General features: G+C 39.6%; 1 protein-coding gene across 1 annotated transcript; it reads right to left on the reverse strand.

Moving 5' to 3' along the window:
* On the reverse strand, positions 1-14,425 carry LOC129865115 (anoctamin-6-like). Its single transcript, XM_055937609.1, has 20 exons — positions 14,073-14,425; positions 12,089-12,159; positions 11,417-11,545; positions 9,816-9,881; positions 8,890-9,177; positions 8,427-8,540; positions 8,179-8,294; positions 7,868-8,002; positions 7,494-7,599; positions 7,111-7,171; positions 6,754-6,899; positions 6,506-6,583; positions 6,135-6,360; positions 5,598-5,767; positions 5,187-5,284; positions 4,331-4,461; positions 3,494-3,699; positions 2,699-2,904; positions 2,508-2,613; positions 1-2,361 (listed from the first exon to the last, which is right to left on the reverse strand). Exons 1-20 carry the CDS (start codon positions 14,140-14,142, stop codon positions 2,149-2,151), a joined length of 2,736 nt encoding a protein of 911 aa, XP_055793584.1. The 5' UTR covers positions 14,143-14,425; the 3' UTR covers positions 1-2,148.
* Positions 14,426-23,720: the final 9,295 nt, after the last annotated feature.

Consider the following 23,720-nt stretch of genomic DNA (forward strand, 5'->3'; position numbering starts at 1 on the left):
TTTCAAGTATGAGAACATGTGCAGTTTATTTGGAAGAAGAACTGTATCTGACCTGAACTTTGAAAGGACGACCAACATAATCACGGTTCTATATAAAAAAACGAAGAATTTAGATTTGATTTGGGATAGCATACAAATTACAATACACTTGACAAAATACTTGAAAGACAAATATTGTACACAGGGCAGATTCTTAGTTCATTTATACCTTTGGTTTTGAAAAATCACAATATAATACAGCAACATATATTGATTCAAGAGGTTAGTCTATGGCGATAGACTTCTATCAAAATGCTTAAAATCGAATACATAGGTCAAAAATGTTACTGTAAATACTTGACCATGAGTATGTATGGAAGCTCATTCCCGCCACCCAAAAATAAAATCTGACTACGAGTTATGAGATAGAAAGTCATAATTATATGATAGTAAGTCATTATTATGAGATATGTTCAGGCGATCTGTATCATATAAATCCAATGTGCACTTTGCATCAGGCCCTCCTCAACTAAGGATAACCTTATGCATATCTTATAGTCAATCACACATTGTGTGTGTGAATGTGAGAGAAAAAGATAGAGTGATTGTGGTGATATTGTTCAATGTTAACGTATTGAAGAGTTTTGTTGATGTGAGTTGGTGCCTGTTTGATGACATCTGGTTGACATCAGATTTAATTAATATGTACAAACATTAGGAACACCTTCCTAATATTGAGTTGCACTCCCTTTTGCCCTCAGAACAGCCTCAACTTGTTGGGTCATGGACTCTACAAGGTGTCGAAAGCGTTCCACAGGGATGCTGGCCCATGTTGACTTCAATGCTTTCCACAGTTGTGTCAAGTTGGCTGGATGTCCTTTGGGTGGTGGACCATTCTTGATACACACGGGAAACTATTGAGCGTGAAAAACCCATTAGCGTTGAAGTTCTTGACACTCTCAAACCAATGTGCCTGGCACTTACTACCATACTCCATTCAAAGGCACTTAAATCTTTTGTCTTGCCCTTTCACCCTCTGAATGGCACACATGCACAATCCATGACTCAATAAAAATCCTTCTTTAACCTGTCTCTTCCCTTTCATCTACACTGATTGAAGTGGGTTTTACAAGTAAGATCAATAAGGAATCATAGCTTTTACCTGGATTCACCTGGTCAGTTTATGTCATTGAAATATGTTTTGTACATTCAGTGTACAGCCACTGATTCTTCAATAATGTAACTTAGAAATTAGTAACGGTCTTACCCAATCAGAACCCAAAATATAAGCTTGGTTTACTCTCTTGTGTGTAAACAATGTAATTGTAAACAAACACAGTATAGCTTCAACACATGTTTAAAAATATAATTTGTATCTCATGGATGGTCAGTCCTTGCATCCATATGTGAGTCCTTGTGTCTATGTATTTGAGATTGGTTACATTTCTCCTACCGCATTCCTCAGCTGTGGTGGGAGGAGCTTTGCTATTGTGCGAATCACAGATTTCCCCTTTAAAAGGGGTCGACCTGCAGGACTATTCAATGTCCATGATCCAGACATTCTATCTCATAATTATAACTTTCTATCTCATAATTATACCTTATTATCTCATAACTCGTAGTCAGATATTTTTTCTTGGGTGGCGGGAACGAGCTTCCATACTTGATGGCTTGCCTGGTCAACGCAATTTGAGCTTTTGGAATTATTCCTGACTAAATGAAGCACACCTTGAGTATTATAAATGTTTGGATAGGCCTAGGCCACAAATTGTATAAAAATCTGTATGTTGTTTAAATTAGAAAAGTATTGTTGTCATTCATAACCTTCCATATTTACCATACAGTCAAAAATATGGCATTGAATCCTAATTTTAACAATACAAGACACATTAAATGTAACAGTGTACATGTAACAATCAGTGACATAAAAGTGCTAAATATGCAATAGATCCAGAGATCTGAGCAACAGAGCTGAGCTTCATGGCTGGTTTGGTTGGTCGTAGTCCCCACCAAGCTATTAAGCTACTACTAATGTTAATAATATTAATTCATAGTAATTAAAGTTATTAAAACATGTATTGAATACATCTTTAGCTGCTCACAATACTTGGAAATATTGTAGGTCCTGACAAAGGCAGGACTCTCTCTTCTCTGACAAAGTTTCGGAGATTAAAAGTAAAGGTCCATCTCCTCCTCCTTGTCCTCATTGTGTTTAAGTATCTTATCAGCGACAGGCTTTAAGCGTTTGGTCACCAGTTTGAGGTTGGTCTCGTGAAGGATGACCTGGCTCAAGTACTTCTCTCGTTTGATCTGTTCCCTCACTGTGTAAGGCACGTCCGGGATCACGTAGGACAGAACGAACTTGGTCAGGTATACAATGTGCTGCGGGGACAATGGTATAAGGGTCGGAAGGAGGGAAAATATTATTAGGATTTCTTGAAAGGCTAGAAAATGTCCATCTGGCATTAGACTACACAGTAGAAAGAAAAATCAGGACAAAGCAACGTTTCAGAGAAATTTCTACTCACCTCTACAACTATTATGAAAGCCATCTTGGCAGCTATCACATGCCAGTAGTAGATACTGTATTCATATTGTCTGTGGTGTCCTGGTGGATATCTGAAATCTCGATATCTAAAGTATGACAGAGAGACTTCATGAACTATTTCAATGTCTAACACGATTTCATTTAAACCCATCTCATATACATTCACATTACCTGCAGGTGGTGCTGTTATTGAACCAGTAAGGTGTTTGCAAGGGCCGGCTCTTGTTGGAGAAGTCCTGGATGTCGAACACAGAGAGCGTGTTGTTGATGTAGCCCTGCATGGTGTGACTGGAATGGTCTCCATAGGGATACACAGAGAAAGACCAGTAGTAAACCAATCGTGGGATCATGTCTGATGTGAAGGCAATGATCATGGCCTGGCAGAGAGACAAGGAAGTGGAGGAGACAGTGCACTTTAAACTGGTGCTCATCATAATAGATTAATTATAATCTAAGAATGTCATTACATCAGCATGGTAACAATCAAATCATATGACTGACATCCAGTGATGGGATTATGCAATGGAGAATAAACCAAGATAAATACATTGTCACGGCTGTTGAATGAACAGGACCAAGGTGCAGCGTGGTAAGCGTACATTTTCTTTTATTTAGGTGAATACGCCGACAAAACAATAAAAACGGCAAAACAAACCGTGAAGCTAAAGGCTATGTGCCATAAACAAAGTCAACCTCCCACAAAGACAGGTGGGAAAAAGGGCTACCTAAGTATTGGTCTCAATCAGAGACAACGATAGACAGCTGTCCCTGATTGAGAACCCTATCCGGCCAAAACATCGAAATACAAATAATAGAACATAGAATACCCACCCCAACTCACACCCTGACCAAACCAAAATAGAGACATAAAAGGATCTCTCAGGTCAGGATGTGACATACATCATCTTAAAAAATATATGTATGTTTCATAATACTTCATAATCCAATGGAGGAGCCATCACTCACATTTGATGCCACAGCCAAGATGGCGACACCTTGGAGAATGGGTTGCCACGCCCCGATGTCTTGGGCCTTCTCTGGAACCATGCGGCGGAACTGGGTGATGATCTTCCAGGCGTCCACCCGGATCTCAAAGAGGTTATTGACCAGAGCCAGGACAGGAGCCAGGGGGAAGGAGGCCACGAACAGAGTCACAAAACCAAACTGGATCACTGTAGGAAAAAGCCACGCAGACACAAAGCCAAATTTGATCACTGCAGAAAAAAAGCCTTTCCATCAATAGATCTGGGAACCTGATACTATGATAGTAGTTGATAGGCTAGCTAGTGGGGGACCTGATACTATGATAGTAGCAGATAGGCTAGCTAGGGGGGAACCTGACACTATGACAGTTAGTACTGATAGGCCAGCTAGGGGGAACCTGATACTATGATATTAGCTGATAGGCTAGCTAGTGGAGGAACCTGATACTATGATAGTAGCTGATAGGTTAGCTGGGGGGAACCTGATACTATGATAGTTAGTAGCTGATGGGCTAGCTAGGGAGGAACCTGATACTATGATAGTAGCTAGGGGGTTTTGCACCATATAGCTTATGTCCATCCAACCCTTCTAGATTAAGTAAGTGCCTTGGGGATAGGGGCTAGAGGTGGTTTCTGGACAGAGCCCAAAGAAATAGCAGGATCAGCTTCAAAAACTTACAAGCATACGCATATAGCTACCACCATTTGTGTCCACACCTATCCAATCCTCTCAGATCTACAGAGATGCCCGGGGATAGGGGCTAGGGGTTGATTTGGGTGGGAGAGAGGGAGATAGTTTGCCTCATTCTTAATATCTTACCCATCTCCAGGTATTCATAGAAGAGGCCCAGCTTCCCAATGGGCTGCAACTGATAGTCCTGCTCCCAGCGCGGAATCACTTTTTCAGACCCCACACGTGTGCAGTAGCGGAATATCAAATTCTTCATCCACCTGATGAGAAACAGGTCAATCGCAGAATCATGATGCGTATAACAAGGTAATAGAGCTCGCCAGCTTGTAGTCCTAAAAAACGGAAATTAGTTAGCATTTTCTATGGGGAAAATACAAAAAATACTAAAAAACTGAAATTAGTTAGCATTTCCTATGGGGAAAATTAATAGGGAAAGAATGGGGGTTTGGGATAAATGCCGAAAATAAGGTCTGAGGTTGAAATAGGATTTGGAGATATTATACGTTTTCTCCTATGAGATAATATCAGTCAGTTAACATGACCTTAATGAATTGTGAAGCCTTTATATGCTTTATGTTTTTGTTTTGATTACAAATGCTTTAAAATTCACAAAAAGCGACGTTAGCTGATGAAAAGGATCTCATAGAACAAAACGTATAAGATCTCCTAAGCCTGGCATTTATCCAGAAACCGAACAAAAAAACATGAATTTCCCCACAGGCTTTGGCCAATAAGCCATGGTGGAGTTAGTCTCCGTTAGTGCCTACAAAGAGACGCCTTTATGATTGCTCTCTGAATCAGATAATAATGATGTCTGGATACAGATACACTTGAAGATAAGGGGGAATTGCATTTTGAGTTGGGATGAAATAAACCATTGAACCAACCCTGATCCAATGTAACTGGGAAACTTTACGGTTGCTGGGCTCCTAGAGAGCTGATGTGGTTGGCTATTTTATGTTCTTCCATTGAACCAAAAACTTACGGCAGCAACACCTCCTGAATGTTATTCCAGATGGCTTTACCGCCCATGATGACAGTGAGCTGGGTTGTCAACTCAATCAGGCATCCTCCTGGATCACACTGGTAAGGATGTGACACAAACAATGCATGAACCAATGTCGGCCATCTTGTAGTATTACATGATAAAGCACCTCCATTCAAACAACTTGTATTTTGTGGAAGATTTTCTCATCTAGGTCTTTCATTTGAAATATGAGTCAAACAAAAATGCCACAGAATGCAATAGCTAATAATTTGGAAACGTAGTTAGAAGACAAGCGAAGTGGAAAAAGAAAAACACTGTCATACTGTGTTATCACATATTCTGTGCCAAGCACCAATCAACTGAGCCTTCAATCAACTGATCTTTCAATCAACTGATAGGCGTACGTACCTCCTCATTCCTGTACTTTCCCAGCAGGTAAACAGGTTGCCCAGGGTAACCAACCACTTTCCCTTTGGCAAAGGCAATGTAGAAGCAGGAGGAGTAGTAGTTGACAAACTGGAACAGGAACATCTTCAGAGTCAGACTGTTCTCATAATCCGTCCTGGTCCTTGGTAGCTCTTTAAAATGAAGTAAGGCATCTTCTCAGTCTCATCAAAAAAACATCAGGCTTAAATCAAGCTTTTGCTGTGTCCAGATTCTGCAAGTGAATCTGAATAAGGATATCAGCTAAGGGATATTGTGGTGGTGTGAATTTCCTAGAGTATAAATATGTTGGCATACATATATTTGGATTACTTTAGACCTATTGGCGTGTAATATTTATTCATATCATGGTATAATTGCAGAATGTTTGGGGCACTGCATCAACCTTGCTAAGGCATGTTTGAGTGAGTATTAGCCCTTGTCTGCAAGCAGTTTGAGAAACACCATAGTTCCGTATAGCAAACCACATATTTCCTGTTGTTTGACATTGGGGTGTCTCACCGAAGTCAGTGATCCAGATGGCAACCCTCTCATACAGGATGTTGAGCACCATGATTACTACGAAGCTGATGATAGAAGCAGTGACGGAGGTGGCCATTTGTGCGGTCACATACTCCTTAAAAGGTTCGAGCTCCTTTAGGTCAGACTGGAGTCTCGTCGAAAATGAGAAGAACACTGCCAGTCGGTATACGATGATGGCCACCACTGACGCTAGGATCAACACAATCTGAACACAAGCACAAACACAAGAATTGGAGGGGTCAGACTTGAAACAAAGGTTAGGGTTATATAAAACATTTTTTGCTGTTGGAGTGCATATGAATTGGCCTATTCAGAACAAGATAACAGTAGAGAAATCCAAAAGTTTTTACCCAGAATAAGACGGTCCCGATTCCTAAAGACACTCTTATACACCGTCCACAGGCTGTATAAGGTACTTTCTCTTTTACCTAAATGAAGAATAACATGTTTTACAATGAAGTAATGATACAGGTAATATTTTAATTTTAAAACAAGTATATAACATTGCTGTCATCAGTTGTGGAGTGTTCTTCTAGCCTCCTGAGTCTGACGCTATGGAATCACCATAGGGACTGTGTGACGAACACATCTTCCTTACCCGTGTGACAGGGTTGATTCTCTCGTGGTTACACTTGGCCTCATACTCGGGACGAGGTTGCTCCTCCTGCTCCAGGAACTCCACGGTGTCCCACTCATACTCCAGTTCTGCTTGGTAGCGCTTCCAGAACTCCAGAAACACGGTCACTAGACCCAGGATGGGAACAAGAGTGTAAAGCTTTATTTTACTTGCCTGGTCCTAGACTGTAGCATGTGCTGAGGAAAACTCTACTATGATTATCATGCAACATCTAATTGCTAATAAGCTTATATCAACAAAACTACACACTAAAATAATACAGTTTCTGAAACCTCTACATTTGAACATTTGGTAAGTTTAATTAATTAAATGACTCACCCCAAATGGCCATAAAGACAGCAAACACCAGCGTCCCATAGTTATCAAATATGCACAGTTTCTGGAAAACAAAGGAAAACAAGATCACATGAAATACTTAGCTTTTCACATCATTTTTTCTCTCCATCCATGACTCTTTGTAAATTTATATGAAAACAAACCCTGTTCAAAAAGGTTTAATATGACTTGTAGCATGTCTCATGGGCCAAGGAGTCTGAGAAAACAGTCTGACATAACAAGCATTGGCAAATATAATTTTAAGGGACTCAGTATCCATTAAAGTCACTTTCATAATCATAATCACTCTGAATTAACCATGTGAGTGAATGAGAAAACCTGTACAGCCATGGACCGGAATTAGTGAACCCTAATGCATTACTTACTTTAGAAGATTCACAGGTGCTGTTCAGCCTCCAGTATGTGCACTCCTTATCACACTGCGGACACATCACAATATTTCCTCCAATCAAAGGGTCGCACACCTCTTTGCTGTCCAATAAATGAACAGAACAGATGGGTCAAACTTCACCAAAAACTCAACAACAAGATGCAACAAAGTTGTTAATCATTGGGTTTTCACACAGTTAGAGTGTCAGGGAACGGCATGGAAGGAACATCAATCAACTTATATTTACTCTACTTAACCTTATGTGTAAATAATTGATCTTCATTTGATATACACTAGATTTAGCAACTTGTAATATATTTCTATGGTGTTGTGGGTTTCTGAAGTACTTTCTTTGAGTTTTAAACATACCTCCAGGTGCTTGTTTCTTGAGTCGTGTACCCATAAATGAAACAGCCAAGTCCAACAATGGCAGCGAGGGCGAGCATGGCTGTATAGAAGCCCAGCCAAGCAAAGTAAATTCCAATCTTTTCCCCATAATACTTTCTGTGAGAAAATGAAAGAAAATGTTATTATTTCCATCCCATATTTTCCGTAATTACAATGATTAGGCCTCTAAGCACATTCTGTTTGGAATAATAATTCTCAACACCTTATTATGCTAAAGCAGCGATGTGCATGCAATGTGCATTTTTGCGAAAGTAGATTAAAGCATGAATTACCTTATGAGATCAAGTGGCTGCATCTTATAGAAACTTTTAGGGTGAGCCCACTCGTTATACAGGAGGTATCTCTCATTGGGGCACTCATCTTCTTTCGACCTGACGTTGAATCTGCACTAAAGTAAGTTCACAGAAAACAAAACTAAAAAGTCCATAAAAACACTGCTCAGTCTTTTCACAGATCGATTGGTGTTTAATGTACTATGTTGTCAGTTACTAGTGCCACCCCGCTCTTCACCGCCACTCACATCATGTAAGGGATAAGCAGCCTTGTACACCCCCCCATCGAGCAGCTTTGTGACACCAAACTTCTTGATGTTCCCTCGCACCTCATAGGGGGCTCGGCTGAGGATGTAGTAGGCCTGAGGAGGAAGACCAACCATTCTGTTATCATTGAAGTGTTAAGAAGAGTGTTAACACTATGTTTTAAGTATAGGTACATTGATATTTTCATAGCGCAAGGGCTGAATAACCAAAGGGCTGAATAACCAATCTAAGTGGTCTACAGACAAAATATCTTCCAACACCATTTAGCAGCATCAGAAACCTGAGATGCTTAAACTACCGAAAGAAAGTCAATAAGGTGACTTCTTTTAATTGATATATTTTTAATCTCTATCAAAATCTAGTGCGCTGCTGCATCTTTAACCCTTTATTGGTTGACTTTGGGTTTTATACTCCATAATGAGGTAAAGAAAGCAGTGCACTTGCCATTCTACTCCTCATGGATGGCGTGAAGAAGAGGTCCCGGTCCTTCACGTAGAAGTACTCCAGCCTGTCCTTCTCGAACGGGGCAGTAAAGTACTCAGTCTCCTTGGCTATGAGGTCCTCGCTGGGGTAGAAGTGTCTGGTGATGCAGCTGAGGAAGTTGAAGGGTGAGGACGTGGTGGACAGGTCATTGGGCTGAATGGGCAGCTTGATGTGGAGGACCTCGGCGTAGGTACACAGCACATCCCAGGGCATGTGCACCTTGACGAACAACAGCTTCTCATCTACCACCTTGTCGGAATGACGAAGATAAAACAACAAGATAAGGCAGCCCTTTTCATTTCAACTAAATATATTACAACTTCAGTAATCCCCTAAGGGGCAATTAAGAAGACATTGCCATGATCACAAATTACATCCTTGACATAAAACAAGTACTAAAACATCACATAAATCTAATGCAATACTTTATTATCTACAAAATCATAAGTTGGCTCTGTGTTTATCAATGTTAACTCATTGATCCTATTCCATGAAATACCACTAAAGTTTGCCAATATTTGGGAAACTACTCAAATAATGGGATTGGTGCCATAGTTTTCCACTGCAATTCAATCTCAACCCTTTCTGAGGAAATAGTTGGCTGTTAAAAGGAAAACTTTGTAAAACAACTCTGTCTGCCATCTAAAATGCAGCCAAAAACAAGATCCACAAGGTCACTTAAATAAGCAGCATGATAATAAAACTATGTAACAAAAACAAACATTAGGTATTTCTCTACCATTTCAGACCAAACGAATGTAAAATACTAAATATTGTTTCCATCCAATCGTCCCTGAAGATCTACACACTCAACCCCACTCTGCAAGCTAACAGCAGAGTCAATACATAAAGCCAGTCCTTGTAAAATGCATTATGTGGCCACTCACAGATCTGGCAGCCTCTAGTTCCATCCCCATCTTCATCAAGCTGGCCTCAAAGTACTCTCTGCGTTGCTAGGGAAGAGAATACAGGATGTTAAATCAATGGATCCTGTGTTTGTAACACTGCCCCTTCTGTTTCCTTATTGGATGAGATCAAATCTGTTTCTGTTATTACTCTTGTAATGACAAGTGCTTTACAAATGTAAAATGTAATATCTAATACATTATTACTTTTATCCCATCTTAACTGTGGTTGTGTATAGTAAATAATGAATTAAAAGTGTCATTATATTGACATTACATTGACTTATTTCCCCTCAATGGATAGCAATGCACTGACTGATTTCAACCATGTATGAAACTGACTACATCTATATGGGAATTGTGTGTACGATACAAGACTTCTGATAAAACCACGTCAAATAAATAAAAGCTCATTGGTCAATCAAAATACATTGCTACTACATACTGTACGTCTGTATGCTTCTGTTACGTGCATCCACAATACTTGTAGAGAATTGTAAATACAGGATATATAACTGGGTTGGGAATGACTAAAGGGTCAGTTTCTAGGGAAGTGGAATTTTGACTCCTTTTCCCTCTCCGTCTGTGAAAGTGCATTAAAACCACCACAGCAGCACTTCAGTATAATGGAGTGTCTATATAATGGAGTGTCTAGTCTGGGCATGTCATAATAGCCCCAATGGGTCATGACATCAAGAGCTTGGCAACATAAGCGACCACAGCTGCATAGGAGGCGTGTACACTCCTGCTGCTTTCAATACTCCCTGCTCACAAACCATTCATTGTAAAACATTAATTCAACATATGGGGGATTGTTGGTGAATCACAAATGTTACCTCTATCAAAGGTGCATTTACTTGTTATTTCAGCCATTATGATGTGCCAAAATCTGACATTTAGAAAATGATATTTTGACATTTGCAAGGATAGTGCATAGTGTATGTTAGTGTATGTTACATTTCTGTCACCTTGTTGTGATCGATATTGTGAAACAGAGATTTCTTTCATAAAAGTGTGTAATACAGTACACAACATACCTGCATTTGCAACACCCTGTCTAGAGTTTCCTCATGTTTTATTTTGGTATGTTTATTTGGCATATGATGATAAAATTATTGTACATTTGTAAATGGCCTCATATTAATCATAGGGATACCTTAGAACTGACACACCGTGACTGCAGCAAAGAAAAACTCCCTGTACAAATATTCAAAGTCAATTATCCGGGTGTACAATGAGAAAGTGTTGTGTGAATGCCTTAGGTCCTGGCATAATACAACACCAGCTTCTATGACGGAACATAACACTGATTCCTACAAGTTAACATCTTTGATGGAATGCGGGTTTAGTAACTTGTTTCATAGATAGTACAGTACTCCTCTTAAGCTTTAAGAAAACACATTTAGATTCACATATTCCTCAAAAGTATGCTTACATTGTGAAACTGCATATCATTTCAAACATGCTTTTCACAGCACAGTAGGAATACTGTTTTTAACTTCTGTTAGACAGAAACCTGCTGATCATGTTGAAAGTGAATAAGGACACTTAGACTCACAATCTGCCACTAGAAATGCACTTACTTTACGTTTCTGGAACGTTCTATTTTTGTCAATCTCCTTCATGTCCTCATCTTCATAGACTAAGACAAAGTCGATCCGTCTAACCCCATCATTGAAGAACAGAGAGTCAGATTTGCCGTTGAACTCAGCCTGTGGGCAAAAACAACAGGCGATATCTGGTAGCTCCACAGTGATATCTGGTAGCTCCACAGCCTCAAACTCAAACTCTTCTTCTTCCATGATATCATACATGTCCTTTAACGAGAGAGGGACTGACAGACAGCCTCACTGTGCTTGTACGAGACCCTACAAGACTACGTCTTTCTCAACTGACATCAGACTTAGATGGGAGAGGGAGGGAAGAGTCTACAACGGCAAAAAGTGACACACCCTTTTTTGTTCCATGAACGATAACAGTCCACATTTGGATTGGGATCAAACATAGACCTCTCTTGTAATTACAGATATTTGGCACATTGATTCACGCATTTTCTGCATATGAAAATACAAAAGCGAATTCATCCACATCCCTCTTGGTGAAATAAATGCAAGAACAAGCCATACAAATATGGTATTCATTGAAAAGTTATTCATTGGCAGCTCAAACTAATACTACAACTACTATCAAAGTTGTGCGTACTAATCATTTTCATAATGCAGAAATGTTATACAATTTAAAGGGTTGAGACTCACCTTCTCCACTTTGGGCACTGATGCCCCCTCAGGTATAGTCTCAAAGGTTGGCAAAAACTCCTGAGAATAGACTGCCCCCCCAACAAAACATGTATTAAAGACATGAGAGACATGCATGACAAGATCTTGATGGAGATTTGACTCTTCTTAACCAACAAGACTCTGACAAGGCCCAGCAGATTATTATGCATTATCAGATTTAATGAGCATATGCACCAGTGCAAAGTACTCAGATCTTTATTTCAGAGGGGAATATAATACCAAAGTAAAGCACATTCAACAACCCACATTAAATTGGGTTCATTCCGTTAAATGTTAGTTTTTATTGTGTCTGGTACTACATTCATACTTTACACAACAGATGACATTCCATCTGGAAAACTTCTAAACGTCCCATGGTAGGAAGTACTATGGAAACCTAATGTAACTGGAATCAGATGGTGTTTGGAAAACATTACCCTTAGTAACGCCCTGGAAAAGACTGTAAATGTTCAAACTCAGATACTCCATGATGGAATAGTTTGTTTAAGTCTCTTAGGCAAGTACCTCCATTCGACAAGTTGATAGCAACTGTGCTAATAAAACTGTGCTGAAAACATTATTTAAAAATCTTCCAATGTTATTGAATTGAAGCATGCCTGATGTTCTTCACTTGACTTGCTTGTATGCAATATTTCTCACTTGTTTGGCATGCAGATCCTTTGAAGTTACCAGAAATACTTAAATACTTGCATACTGCATGCCATGTGTCATGCATTTCTCCAAGTTTGACTGTGAACATATGAGACACAATACAATCTTTATCTTCAGCAAAATCATCCACCTAGCTATGTAATTTATACAGGCAACCCTTTTCCCCCTGTAGAGTACTTCCCTAGGAACAGACATGCTACGCTGAGCCTGCTTGTACTGATGCTAGACCAGGTCAAAGGCTATGTTTACTAGCTCATGGTAGAAAGACAGACTGATGAAGCACCAGCACTTGTTGGAAGCACTTTCGAAGTACTTTGTTAAATGGAGAGGGTATAAAACACATAAATCGATGTGGATTTTTTTCAGGCCCTTCCCTCCGTGCATATATAACCTGAAACTACAACTATTATCAAGTAGTTATCTAGTAATGAAAACCTGCCTGATCCCAGAGAATTGATACATTGTAGGAGAGTGGGAGTCTACATTGGGCCAAAAATATGTTCGTTTCTTGTGAATTTAGACTGGGGTAGGGGAAAGCTGTGCAGTCAGCCATAGGCTATGACTGAAATCTGGCATCTGTGAATGTAATCAATGCAGTTGTTTGGCCTATGCCTATCTATTGCTATGTCCTCCAGTGTGCTCAAGGAATACTTATGTATTCCAGCGACCTTAGTACAACTAGCGACGTAGTCAAGTAAGTCGGACCTCTTGGTGTATTGGCTAAGGCCTTAGCCTGACAACCACAGATATCCCAACATTCGCTGCACTGGTGTCAGAAGTGGGATGGGGCATCCTTCATGGTAAACACTGAGGCCATGGAATGTGTGCCTGTGCATAAAGAGATTTGGAAACATTGGAGCTTACTTTCCAAAGGAAGGATTGACCAGTCAGTGACTGGGTTTGATTCTCAGTTAGGATACCCTCTAATTCACTACAGTATTATTGACACTGTGGTAGATGATAATGAAGTTTATGATCATGTATAGTGTAAGGTAGAGCAGAACCCTCTCATTACAGAGGGCAATGGTGGTGACAAAAGTCAGTAGATATTGCATAATTCTTGAACGTATGAAATAATAAAGGAGAAAACATATAAGGTGTACAACATAATTACATTTGACAAGAAAAGAAATGTGCACAAAAAAACAATATTTTGAATAGCGTAGCGTAGCATATGGTTCATGATAGGTGGAAACGAAAGGCTACAAAGGAAGCCTACATTCTTCCGCCCTTTTCTCTTGCGATAAAATATCTTGTGTCGCGAAAGATAATGAAATCCACGTGAACTTACCGACGTCATCTATCATACCCATCTCTATCTCGGTGTCGCCCTCCAATTCTGTTTCGGACACATAATCCATTTTAAAATTGTCGTTGTACCCGTTCTCACTAATTTTAATAAATCTGTCACATATCACAAGTCATAAATGGTTAAAAGTGGAGGGTTGTCTGGAAAATTGAACCGCGCGAATAACACATCATGTAGATTACTGCCAATGAGCTGCATGTGTTCCAAAAGTTGACAAACTTTATTTGTCAACATTGTTTCAAAAGAAAAAACGGTGCATGCTTTTCAAAACAAATTCTAATTTGAAAGAGTGGGTGGGTAGTCCTATACGGACTATGGGTACTTTAGGAGGCGGGTTTTTGAGTAGTCTCTCTAGACAGACCGGTTCCCTCCCACCAGCCTAGTTTTTGAGCGATTTGGCAGCTTTGTTACGCCCACATAAACTGTCTGAATAGCATTCGTGGCCCGTAGTGTAGTTGTCGTTTTCCGATTTTCATATGCAGTGAATGGATGATTGTCATTGGGAAATGTTATTATTGCGTTTGCTGGTTATTATTAACCAGTGGGCCCGTGGGTGTCCTCAAAGAGCTTGGAGTCCTGAAAAGGTAGGGACAAAGCAAACAAATTGAACATAACAGTATGGTCAACATATCTCACATTTAATTGAAAGATTGTTTGACATCCATATTGTGGAATTTCATATCTTGAGTGTTGACAATAAATATAGACCACATATTTTACTCTTAAAATGTGACCCCTTGTTATCTGTTCTGATCCCAACCAAATTCCCTGTCAGATACTGTTCCCTATACTGTTCCATATTAGATAGACCTACGGGTCCCCACCATACTGTTCCCCATTAGATAAGTTCAGTGGCGACCCATCATTCATTGCCTGTTTTGCATGTTATTTTGGAATTAATACGTGTCACATATCAGTTTGCAAACAATGTAAAACAAATATACACTACCGTTCAAAAGTTTGGGCTCACTTAGAAATGTCCTTGTTTTTGAAAGAAAAGCACATTTATTTGTCCATTAAAATAACAACAAATTGATCAGAAATACAGTGTAGACATTGTTAATGTTGTAAATGACTATTGTAGCTGGAAACGGCAGATTTGTAATGGAATATCTATGTAGGTGTACAGAGGCCCATTTTCAGTAACCATCACTCCTGTGTTCCAATGGCACGTTGTGTTAGCTAATCCAAGTTGATCATTTTAAAAGGCTAATTGATCATTAGAAAAATATTTTGCAGTTGTGTTAGCACAGCTGAAAACTGTTGGGCTGATTAAATAAGCAATAAAACTGGCCTTCTTTAGACTAGTTGAGTATCTGGAGCATCAGATGACTTTTTCTTTGCAACTCTGCCTAGAAGGCCAGCATCCAGGAGTTGCCTCTTCACTGTTGACATTGAGACTGGTGTTTTGCGGGTACTATTTAATGAAGCTGCCAGTTGAGGACTTGTGAGGCGTCTGTTTCTCAAACTAGACACTCTAATGTACTTGTCCTCTTGCTCAATTGTGCACCGGAGCCTCCCACTCCTCTTTCTATTCTGGTTAAAGCCAGTTTGCGCTGTTCTGTGAAGGGAGTAGTACACAGCGTTGCACGAGAGCTTCAGTTTATTGCCAATTTCTCGCATGGAATAGCCTTCATTTCTCAGAACAAGAATAGAATGACGAGTTTCAGAATAAAGTCTTTGTTACTGGCCATTTGAGCCTGTAATCAAACTCACAAATGCTGATGCTCCAGATACTTTGTATGTTTTATGTTTTGGTTGGTCAGGGTGTGATCTGTGTGGGCATTCTATGTTGTATGTCTGGTTTGTCTATTTCTGATATGGTTCTCAATCAGAGGCAGGTGTTTTGCGTTGTCTCTGATTGGGAACCATATTTAGGTAGCCTGTTTTGTATTGTGGGTTGTGGGTTATTGTCAATGTGTAGTGTTTTAGTGTCAGCACTATTTGTTATATAGCTTCATGTTCGTTTGTTGTTTGTATAGTTTGTCAAGTGTTCTTCGTTTCGTCTTCGTTTATTAAATTAAGTATGTATTCTAACCACGCTGCGTTTTGGTCCGATCCTTACTCCTCCTCAGACGAGGAGGATTACGACGAACGTGACAAAGACCAAAGTAATTTTTCCAACAATTGTTTACAGACAGATTATTTCACGTATAACTCACTGTATCACAATTCCAGTGGGTCAGAAGTTTATATACACTAAGTAGACTGTGCCTTTAAACAGCTTGGAAAATTCCAGAAAATTATGTCATGGCTTTAGAAGCTTCTGGTAGGCTAATTGACATAATTTGAGTCAATTGGAGGTGTACCTGTGGATGTATTTCAAGGCCTACCTTCAAACTAAGTGTGAGAAGTGCAAATCAGTCCCAGAACAACAGCAAAGGACCTTGTGAAGATGCTGGAGGAAACAGGTACAAAAGTATCTATATCCACAGTAAAAACAAGTCCTATATCAACATAACCTGAAAGGCCGCTCAGCAAGGAAGAAGCCACTGCTCCAAAAGCGGCATAAAAAATGCCAGATTACGGTTTACAACTGCACATGGGGACAAAGATCGCACTTTTTGGAGAAATGTCCTCTGGTCTGATGAAACAAAAATAGAACTGTTTGGCCATAATGACCATTGTTATGTTTGGGGGGAAAAGGTGGAAGCTTGCAAGTCGAAGAACACCATCCCAACCGTGAAGCACGGGGGTGGCAGCATCATGTTGAGGGGGTGCTTTGCTGCAGGAGGGACTGGGGCACTTCACAAAATAGATGGCATCATGAGGATGAAAAATATTTGTATATATTGAATATCAAGACGTCAGTCAGGAAGTCAAAGCTTGGTCGCAAATGGGTCTTCCAAATGGACAATGACCCCAAGCATACTTCCAAAGTTGTGGCAAAATGGCTTAAGGACAACAAAGTCAAGGTATTGGAGTGGCCATCACAAAGCCCTGACCTCAATCCTATAGAAAAGTTGTTGGCAGAACTGAAAAAGCGTGTGCGAGCAAGGAGGCCTACAAACCTGACTCAGTTACACCAGCTCTGTCAGGAGGACTGGGCCAAAATTCACCCAACTCATTGTGGGAAGTTTGTGAAAGGCTACCCAAAACGTTTTATCCAAGTTAAACAATTTAAAGGCAATGCTACCAAATACTAATTGAGTGTATGTAAACTTCTGACCCACTGGGAATGTGATGAAAGAAATAAAAGCTGAAATAAATAATTCTCTCTACTATTATTCTGACATTTCACATTCTTAAAATAAAGTGGTGATCCTAACTGACCTACGACAGGGAATTTTTACTAGGATTAAATGTCAGGAATTGTGAAAAACTGAGTTTAAATGTATTTGGCTAAGGTGTATGTAGACTTCCGACTTCAACTGTACTTAAGTATCAAAAGTAAAAATACAAATCATTTCAAATTCCTTCTATTAAGCAAATCAGATGGCCCAATTTTTTTTGGAAAGCCAGGGGCACACTCCAACACTCAGACATGACTTACTAACAAAGTATGTGTGTTTAGTGAGTCCGCCAGATCAGAGGCAGTAGGGATGACCAGGGATGTTCTCTTGATAAGTGCGTGAATTGGACCCTTTTCCTTTCCTGCTAAGCATTCAAAATGTATTGAGTTCTTTTGAGTATCAGGGAAAATGTGTCGTGTCTCTGGCTTGTTATTAAATGTGAAGACTGTTATTTTATCAAATCAATTCTCTATATGTAATTATTATCACGTGATTAAACTAATAATGTAAACTTTAATTAACTAGGAAGTCGGGGCACCACAAGAACATTTTTATAGTCTTTTCCCTGAATCGATTTTAAAGATATTTTCATATCTTATCGAATACAGTCTTCTATTAATGAATTACTACCTCATCAGTTCTCATTCCAAACGACGTAAAATTCTTGGCTATCTGCACGAACCCAGCCTTTACTATAATCATCCATACATCAATTTGCTCAATCATTTATTTTTACTAACTAATTACACAATTACAGAATATACAATTCATGATAACATTATACAGTAAAATACCATCCCTAGTGGACTAAACAACACAAAACAGTGTGGTTATAACACAGTAAATTCAGAGGAAGACTAAGGACATGGGTCTCTATCGGACCTGGGAAGCTATTCTCACATAAATACATATGCCACTAACGATCGCTCATTTGGAAACGCAATTCATTGTATTTATGTGAAGCTGACTTCGATAGTTGAGCTGGTGATGTGAGTGTCTGGTTTGCCCAGTCGATGTCTCCCTCGTCCTTTGTAGAATCTTCCGGGTTGTCGTGTGAGAGGTTCACATGGTCTGAGAGGTTCATCTCACTCTGGAGATTCATCCTCGTTGGTCAGTGTTCTTGACAAGTCCTCCCGTTATTTGGAACTTAGGTGACTTTGGGTCATGGGGGCTTTTATAGAAATGTAGAAAAGTGGTTGGTTCATAATTTCCAACCATTGTCTATTCACTTGGGCGTGGCTACTGACTTAGTTAAACTTTACAGGGAAGACCATTTTTTAATTTTAAAGGTTAACATCACATTATATCATTTCACAAATAGTTTAATTTTTACTCATTCATTTTATACAAGAATTAGATGCAAGCCTCATAACTGAGGAACCTGTATTAACAGAGTTAGGGTAATGTGGCTGTATTGTCTTTCATGAGGTCACAAACATGAAACAAAACTGACAGGGTCATAGCTGACTTCGCCACCGACCGTTTCCACATTCTCTAAATTATGAATAATGTTTAATTCTCCAATTCTGGGATGTAGTAGAATTGGGCGGGAGAGCCTCTTTGTCTTACTGTGAAATTATCTCTCTCCATACTGCATGGGCAATGAGAGAAGTGTATCTGAAAGGAATTGACGATGTGGTTGTAAAGTCGTAAAACTGCCTCCCCCTCCCCCCTAACAGGAGAGGGGGGGTTGTTCACATCTCTGCTAGCCAATTCTCTGAAAGGGCTAGCGTCATGACAAATGTATGGAGTAAAAAGTAATTCATTTTCTTTAGGAAGTGAAGTAAAAGTAAAAGTAAAAAAAAAAAATATATATAAATTGTTTAGTAAAGTACAATCCGTTCTTTTCAATTTAAGCTATTATATGAAATTCTCGCTACAAAAAGAATGCTCTGTATATCGGACATTAAACAGTCAGCCCTGTGCAGACTCTGCCATGTGGAAACAGAATCAAAGAGTATCTCTTTTGGTACTGTCCATCGGTGGCTTGTTTTTGGAGTCCAGGAATGGATGTTATGTCATAATATCAGGGCACGGTTGGACCTACAAACTGCATTTTGGGGGGATTTGAAGGACCACAGTCAGTCAATATGAAATAACATTGTGCTGTTGGGTAAAATGTTTATTTTGGGGTCAATTTCAGCAGAAATGTTGCAGACGGGAGTTTCAAGTCCCTAGTGAGACACCATGGGAGAATGGAGGGATGTAGCAAGAGGAAATGGTAGAATTAGGATTCACTGGGAAAGCTGGGTTGATCTGTGGCTGTCTAAAGGTTGGAAATAATGAGTGTGGGAATAAATATATACACACATGCACAGTATAAATGTTTGAGGTCCTCCAATCAGGGGTGAGGGTGGGGATGTGATTATTGTATGTTTTGCATTTAGTTATTTATGTTTTGTGTTTTGGTTTCATGCTGTGAGCAGTGTCTGTGCTGGTGGATGCGCTCGCTTCCATGCCCTCCTGAATGTTGGGAGGGGCTCAGTCCTACCCGCCCTTGGAAAATCCCTAGGGGCGGGGGGAGGGGCTTCGCTCTTCAGGCCTCTTGGGGCAGGTGGGGACGAGCGCACCCACTGACCAGAGCACCTACTGATGGGAGCAGCCATTGGTATTGTCAATGTATTGTTGTTTTAATATATAGTATATAGTGTTTAACATACACATTCAAAATGTATAAAAAAAAAATAATAATATTTTAAACACACATGAAGGTAACCATAAGCAATCATTTCTGATTATATATCTTTTTAACACAAATGTTGAAAATTGGTGGATATAGAATTTTGGAAATAAACTCTTTATTAACTACAAAGTAATGATCTAGTTATTAACAAACTGTCCGAAGATCCCGACGATCGAAGGATATTTGATTGTGTGGGAAAGTGGGAGTGTACATTGGGCCAATAATAGTAGGGGCAAGCTGTGCAGCCAGCCATAGGCTATGACTAAAATCTTGCATCTGTGAATCAGTGTGGTTGTTAGCCTATGCTATGTCCACCAGTGTGATAAAGGAATATTTATGTATTCCAGCGACCTTAGTTCAACAACTAGTGACCTCGTCAATTGAGTCTGACTTATTGGTGTAATGGCTACCGTGTTAGCCTAACAACCACAGATATTTAGGCTCGAGTCCCGGTCACGACACCCAAAATTCGCTGCATTGTAAGAAGTGGTATGGAGCATCCTTCATGGTAAACACTGAGAGCATCGAAGGTGTGCCTGTGCATGAGTGACCTTGGACTGACAGTTGCAGAGACAGTTTGAGTCCAAACTAATTTACTACAGTTTCATAAACACTGATGATAATGAAGTTTATGATAACGTATAGTGTAGGGTATATTGAGGCAGATTGTCACGTTCCTGACCTGTTTTCTGTTGTTTTGTATGTGTTTAGTTGGTCAGGGCGTGAGTTGGGGTGGGTATTCTATGTTGTGTGTCTAGTTCGTCTGTTTCTGTGTTCAGCCTAATATGGTTCTCAATCAGAGACAGCTGTCAATCGTTGTCCCTGATTGAGAATCATATAGGTGGCTTGTTTTGTGTTGGGGATTGTGGGTGGTTATTTCCTGTCTCTGTGTTTGTGGTCTGCACCAGCTAGGACTGTGACGGTATGTTCTTTTGTTATTTTGTATAGTGTATTGTTTTGTGTTGATTAAATTCATTATGGAAAATTACCACGCTGCGTATTGGTCCTCTGATCCTTCTCGCCTCTCCTCGTCTGAGGAGGAGGACGACTTAGACTGCCGTTACACAGATAGATAGAGGCAGATACAACAGATAACTGAGTTGAGTGTTCCTCAGCTAAGCAAAACACTCTCATTACAGAGGGCAAGGGTGGTGCCAAAAGTCAATACTGTTATTGCATACTTTTTAAAGTTTGAAATAACAAAGGAGAAAATATATAAGGGACACAACAGAATAACATTTGAGCAAATAAAATACAATTTTGGTTCATGATAGGCGGAAACGAAAGGTTACAGAGGAAGGCTTCATTATTCCGCCATTTTCTCTTGCAATAAATCCTCTCACGTTGCAAAAGATAATGAAATCTACGTTAACTCACCAACTTCCATTCCCATCTCTATCTCCGTGTCGCCATCTAAATTTGTCTCGGACAAAGAATCCATTTCAAGAATGTTGTCCCCACTCTCATTCATCTCAAATATGTCACATATCACAACAAGTCATCAACGGTTAAACCTGGATAGCAAAATGTTACAGCGGAATTAACGATTCATGTAAGATCACCGCCAATGAGCTGCATGTATTTCAAAAGTTCCCACTTTATTTCTCAACATTGTTTCAAATGAAAAAACATTGCATGCTTTTTAGATCAAGTTCAAACTTGAGAGAATGGGTGGGGTAGTCCTATGAGTGCTATGGGTACTTTAGGAGGTGTTTTTTTAGTAGTCTCCGACAGACGGGTTTCCTCCCACAATGTTGTTATCAAACCAATGTAGGTCTGCCATTTCCGAGATCCGTTTTTGAGCGACTTGGCAGGACGGGCAGCTTTGTTACGCCCACATAAGTACGGTCTAATAATTGACTGTATATATATATATATATATATATATACATATATGCAACAGCATTCTTTAGGCTCGTATTGTAATATGAAACTGTTTTCCAGTTTCCATATGCAATGAATGATTCTCATTGGAAAATGTTATTATTGCATTTGCTGATTATAGGTCTGTGATTCTCAACCAGGCGGCCCCTGAGGGGCGTCAAAGACCTTAGGGGTCCTGAAAAAGCAGTGATGAAATGAGCAAAATTAACATAACAGTAGGAAGGCCAAAATACCTCACATTTAATTGAACAATCGTTTGACATCCATTCATATATTGTGCAATTTCATGTCTTGAGAAACCCGCACACTGCTCTTGGTAGTGTCACTGCTCTTTATTAAGCTTTACGTATCGGCCTCAAGGTCTTCGTCAGAGCTTTTTCAAAAAACAAAAAAAGCTCTGACGAAGGCCTTGAGGCCGATACATAAAGCTTAATAAAGAGCAGTGATACTAGCAAGAGCAGTGTGCGGGTTTCTTCTTTTTTTCTCATCTTATTAAACTGTTACCATGCACCTGCAACAAAGATCGCTCAGATGTGCGAGTCCCTTTTGAATTTTATATCTTGAGTGTTGACAATGAATATCGAGCACATCTTGTTATTTGTTCTGTTCCCAACCAAATTCCCTGTCAGATACTGTTCCATATTAGATAGACCTACTGTTCCCTGTTCCATATTCAATGTACCTACTGTTCCCATACGGTTTCCCATTAAATAAGTTCCATATCACAGTGTTCGCAGATACTTTTGTTCCCCATCTTTGCTTCCTATCAGGTACTGATACCCCATCAGATAGGTTTGGGTCAACTGTTCCTTATACTGTTCCCTATCAAATAGATACTGTTCCCCATCATAATTGTGCCCTGACAAATACTGTTCCAACCTTTCTTATCATAATACAGAGTATAGCCACAATGACAAATTGAAATGAAAGCAAATACATGATTTGTCAAAATACATGATTTATACGATTTAAATGAAAAATATTTAAATTGAACGTGTCATATGCTGCACATGGATTGTGCACATTTTCAACAGCAGGGATCATCAGCTAAATTCAGCCATGGGCCAATTTTTTCTCGAGAGGATGGTCTGGGGGGCGGAACATAATAAAAACATATTCGTACACTTCAAATTGACCGCAAGAAGCCTAAACAGATTTAATATTTGACTAAAACAGAATAATTTCAAACCTTGATTACGTTTAGGAACATTGGGGGCCGTCTTTCGGATGGAACGTTAAAACTGGTGTCCTGACTCTGTGGTCATTCAAAATCCCATGAAGTTTATTGTAAGAGTAGGGGTTTTCACCCCGGTGTCATGGCTAAATTCCCAACCTGGCCACATTCCATCATGGCCGCCTAATCATCCCCCTCATTCCTAATTGGCATACATCACTCCTCACCTCTCCACCTGATAGCTGATGTATGGTGAATGTTCTGACACAAAAATGGTAGCTCAGTTGGTAGAAAAGTGCTATATAAATCCAATACATTTATATATTTTTGGCATACAATCAAATACGTGGCGGCAGGTAGCCTAGTGGTTAGAGCGTTGGGCCAGTCACCGAAAGTCATTGTAAAGAAGAATAAGAAAGAATAAGAATTTGTTCTTAACTGACTTGCCTAGTTAAATGAAAAACATATGAGTGGGAATACTTGGGGACATATTTCCAAAATTAACATCAATTGGATCTATTTTCCTGGTGTTTTATAGCCTTTTATGTCCAACAATGAAAATTCTGAAAACTTGGGGGTCAAATTAAACCAAATTTGGTCCGCGGGCCTCCACTTGGGGAACCCTGCTCAATTTATCTAAGCAAAGAAGACAGGAA

This window comes from Salvelinus fontinalis, chromosome 11 (assembly GCF_029448725.1).
Source record: "Salvelinus fontinalis isolate EN_2023a chromosome 11, ASM2944872v1, whole genome shotgun sequence".
In the NCBI taxonomy this organism is placed as follows: domain Eukaryota; kingdom Metazoa; phylum Chordata; class Actinopteri; order Salmoniformes; family Salmonidae; genus Salvelinus; species Salvelinus fontinalis.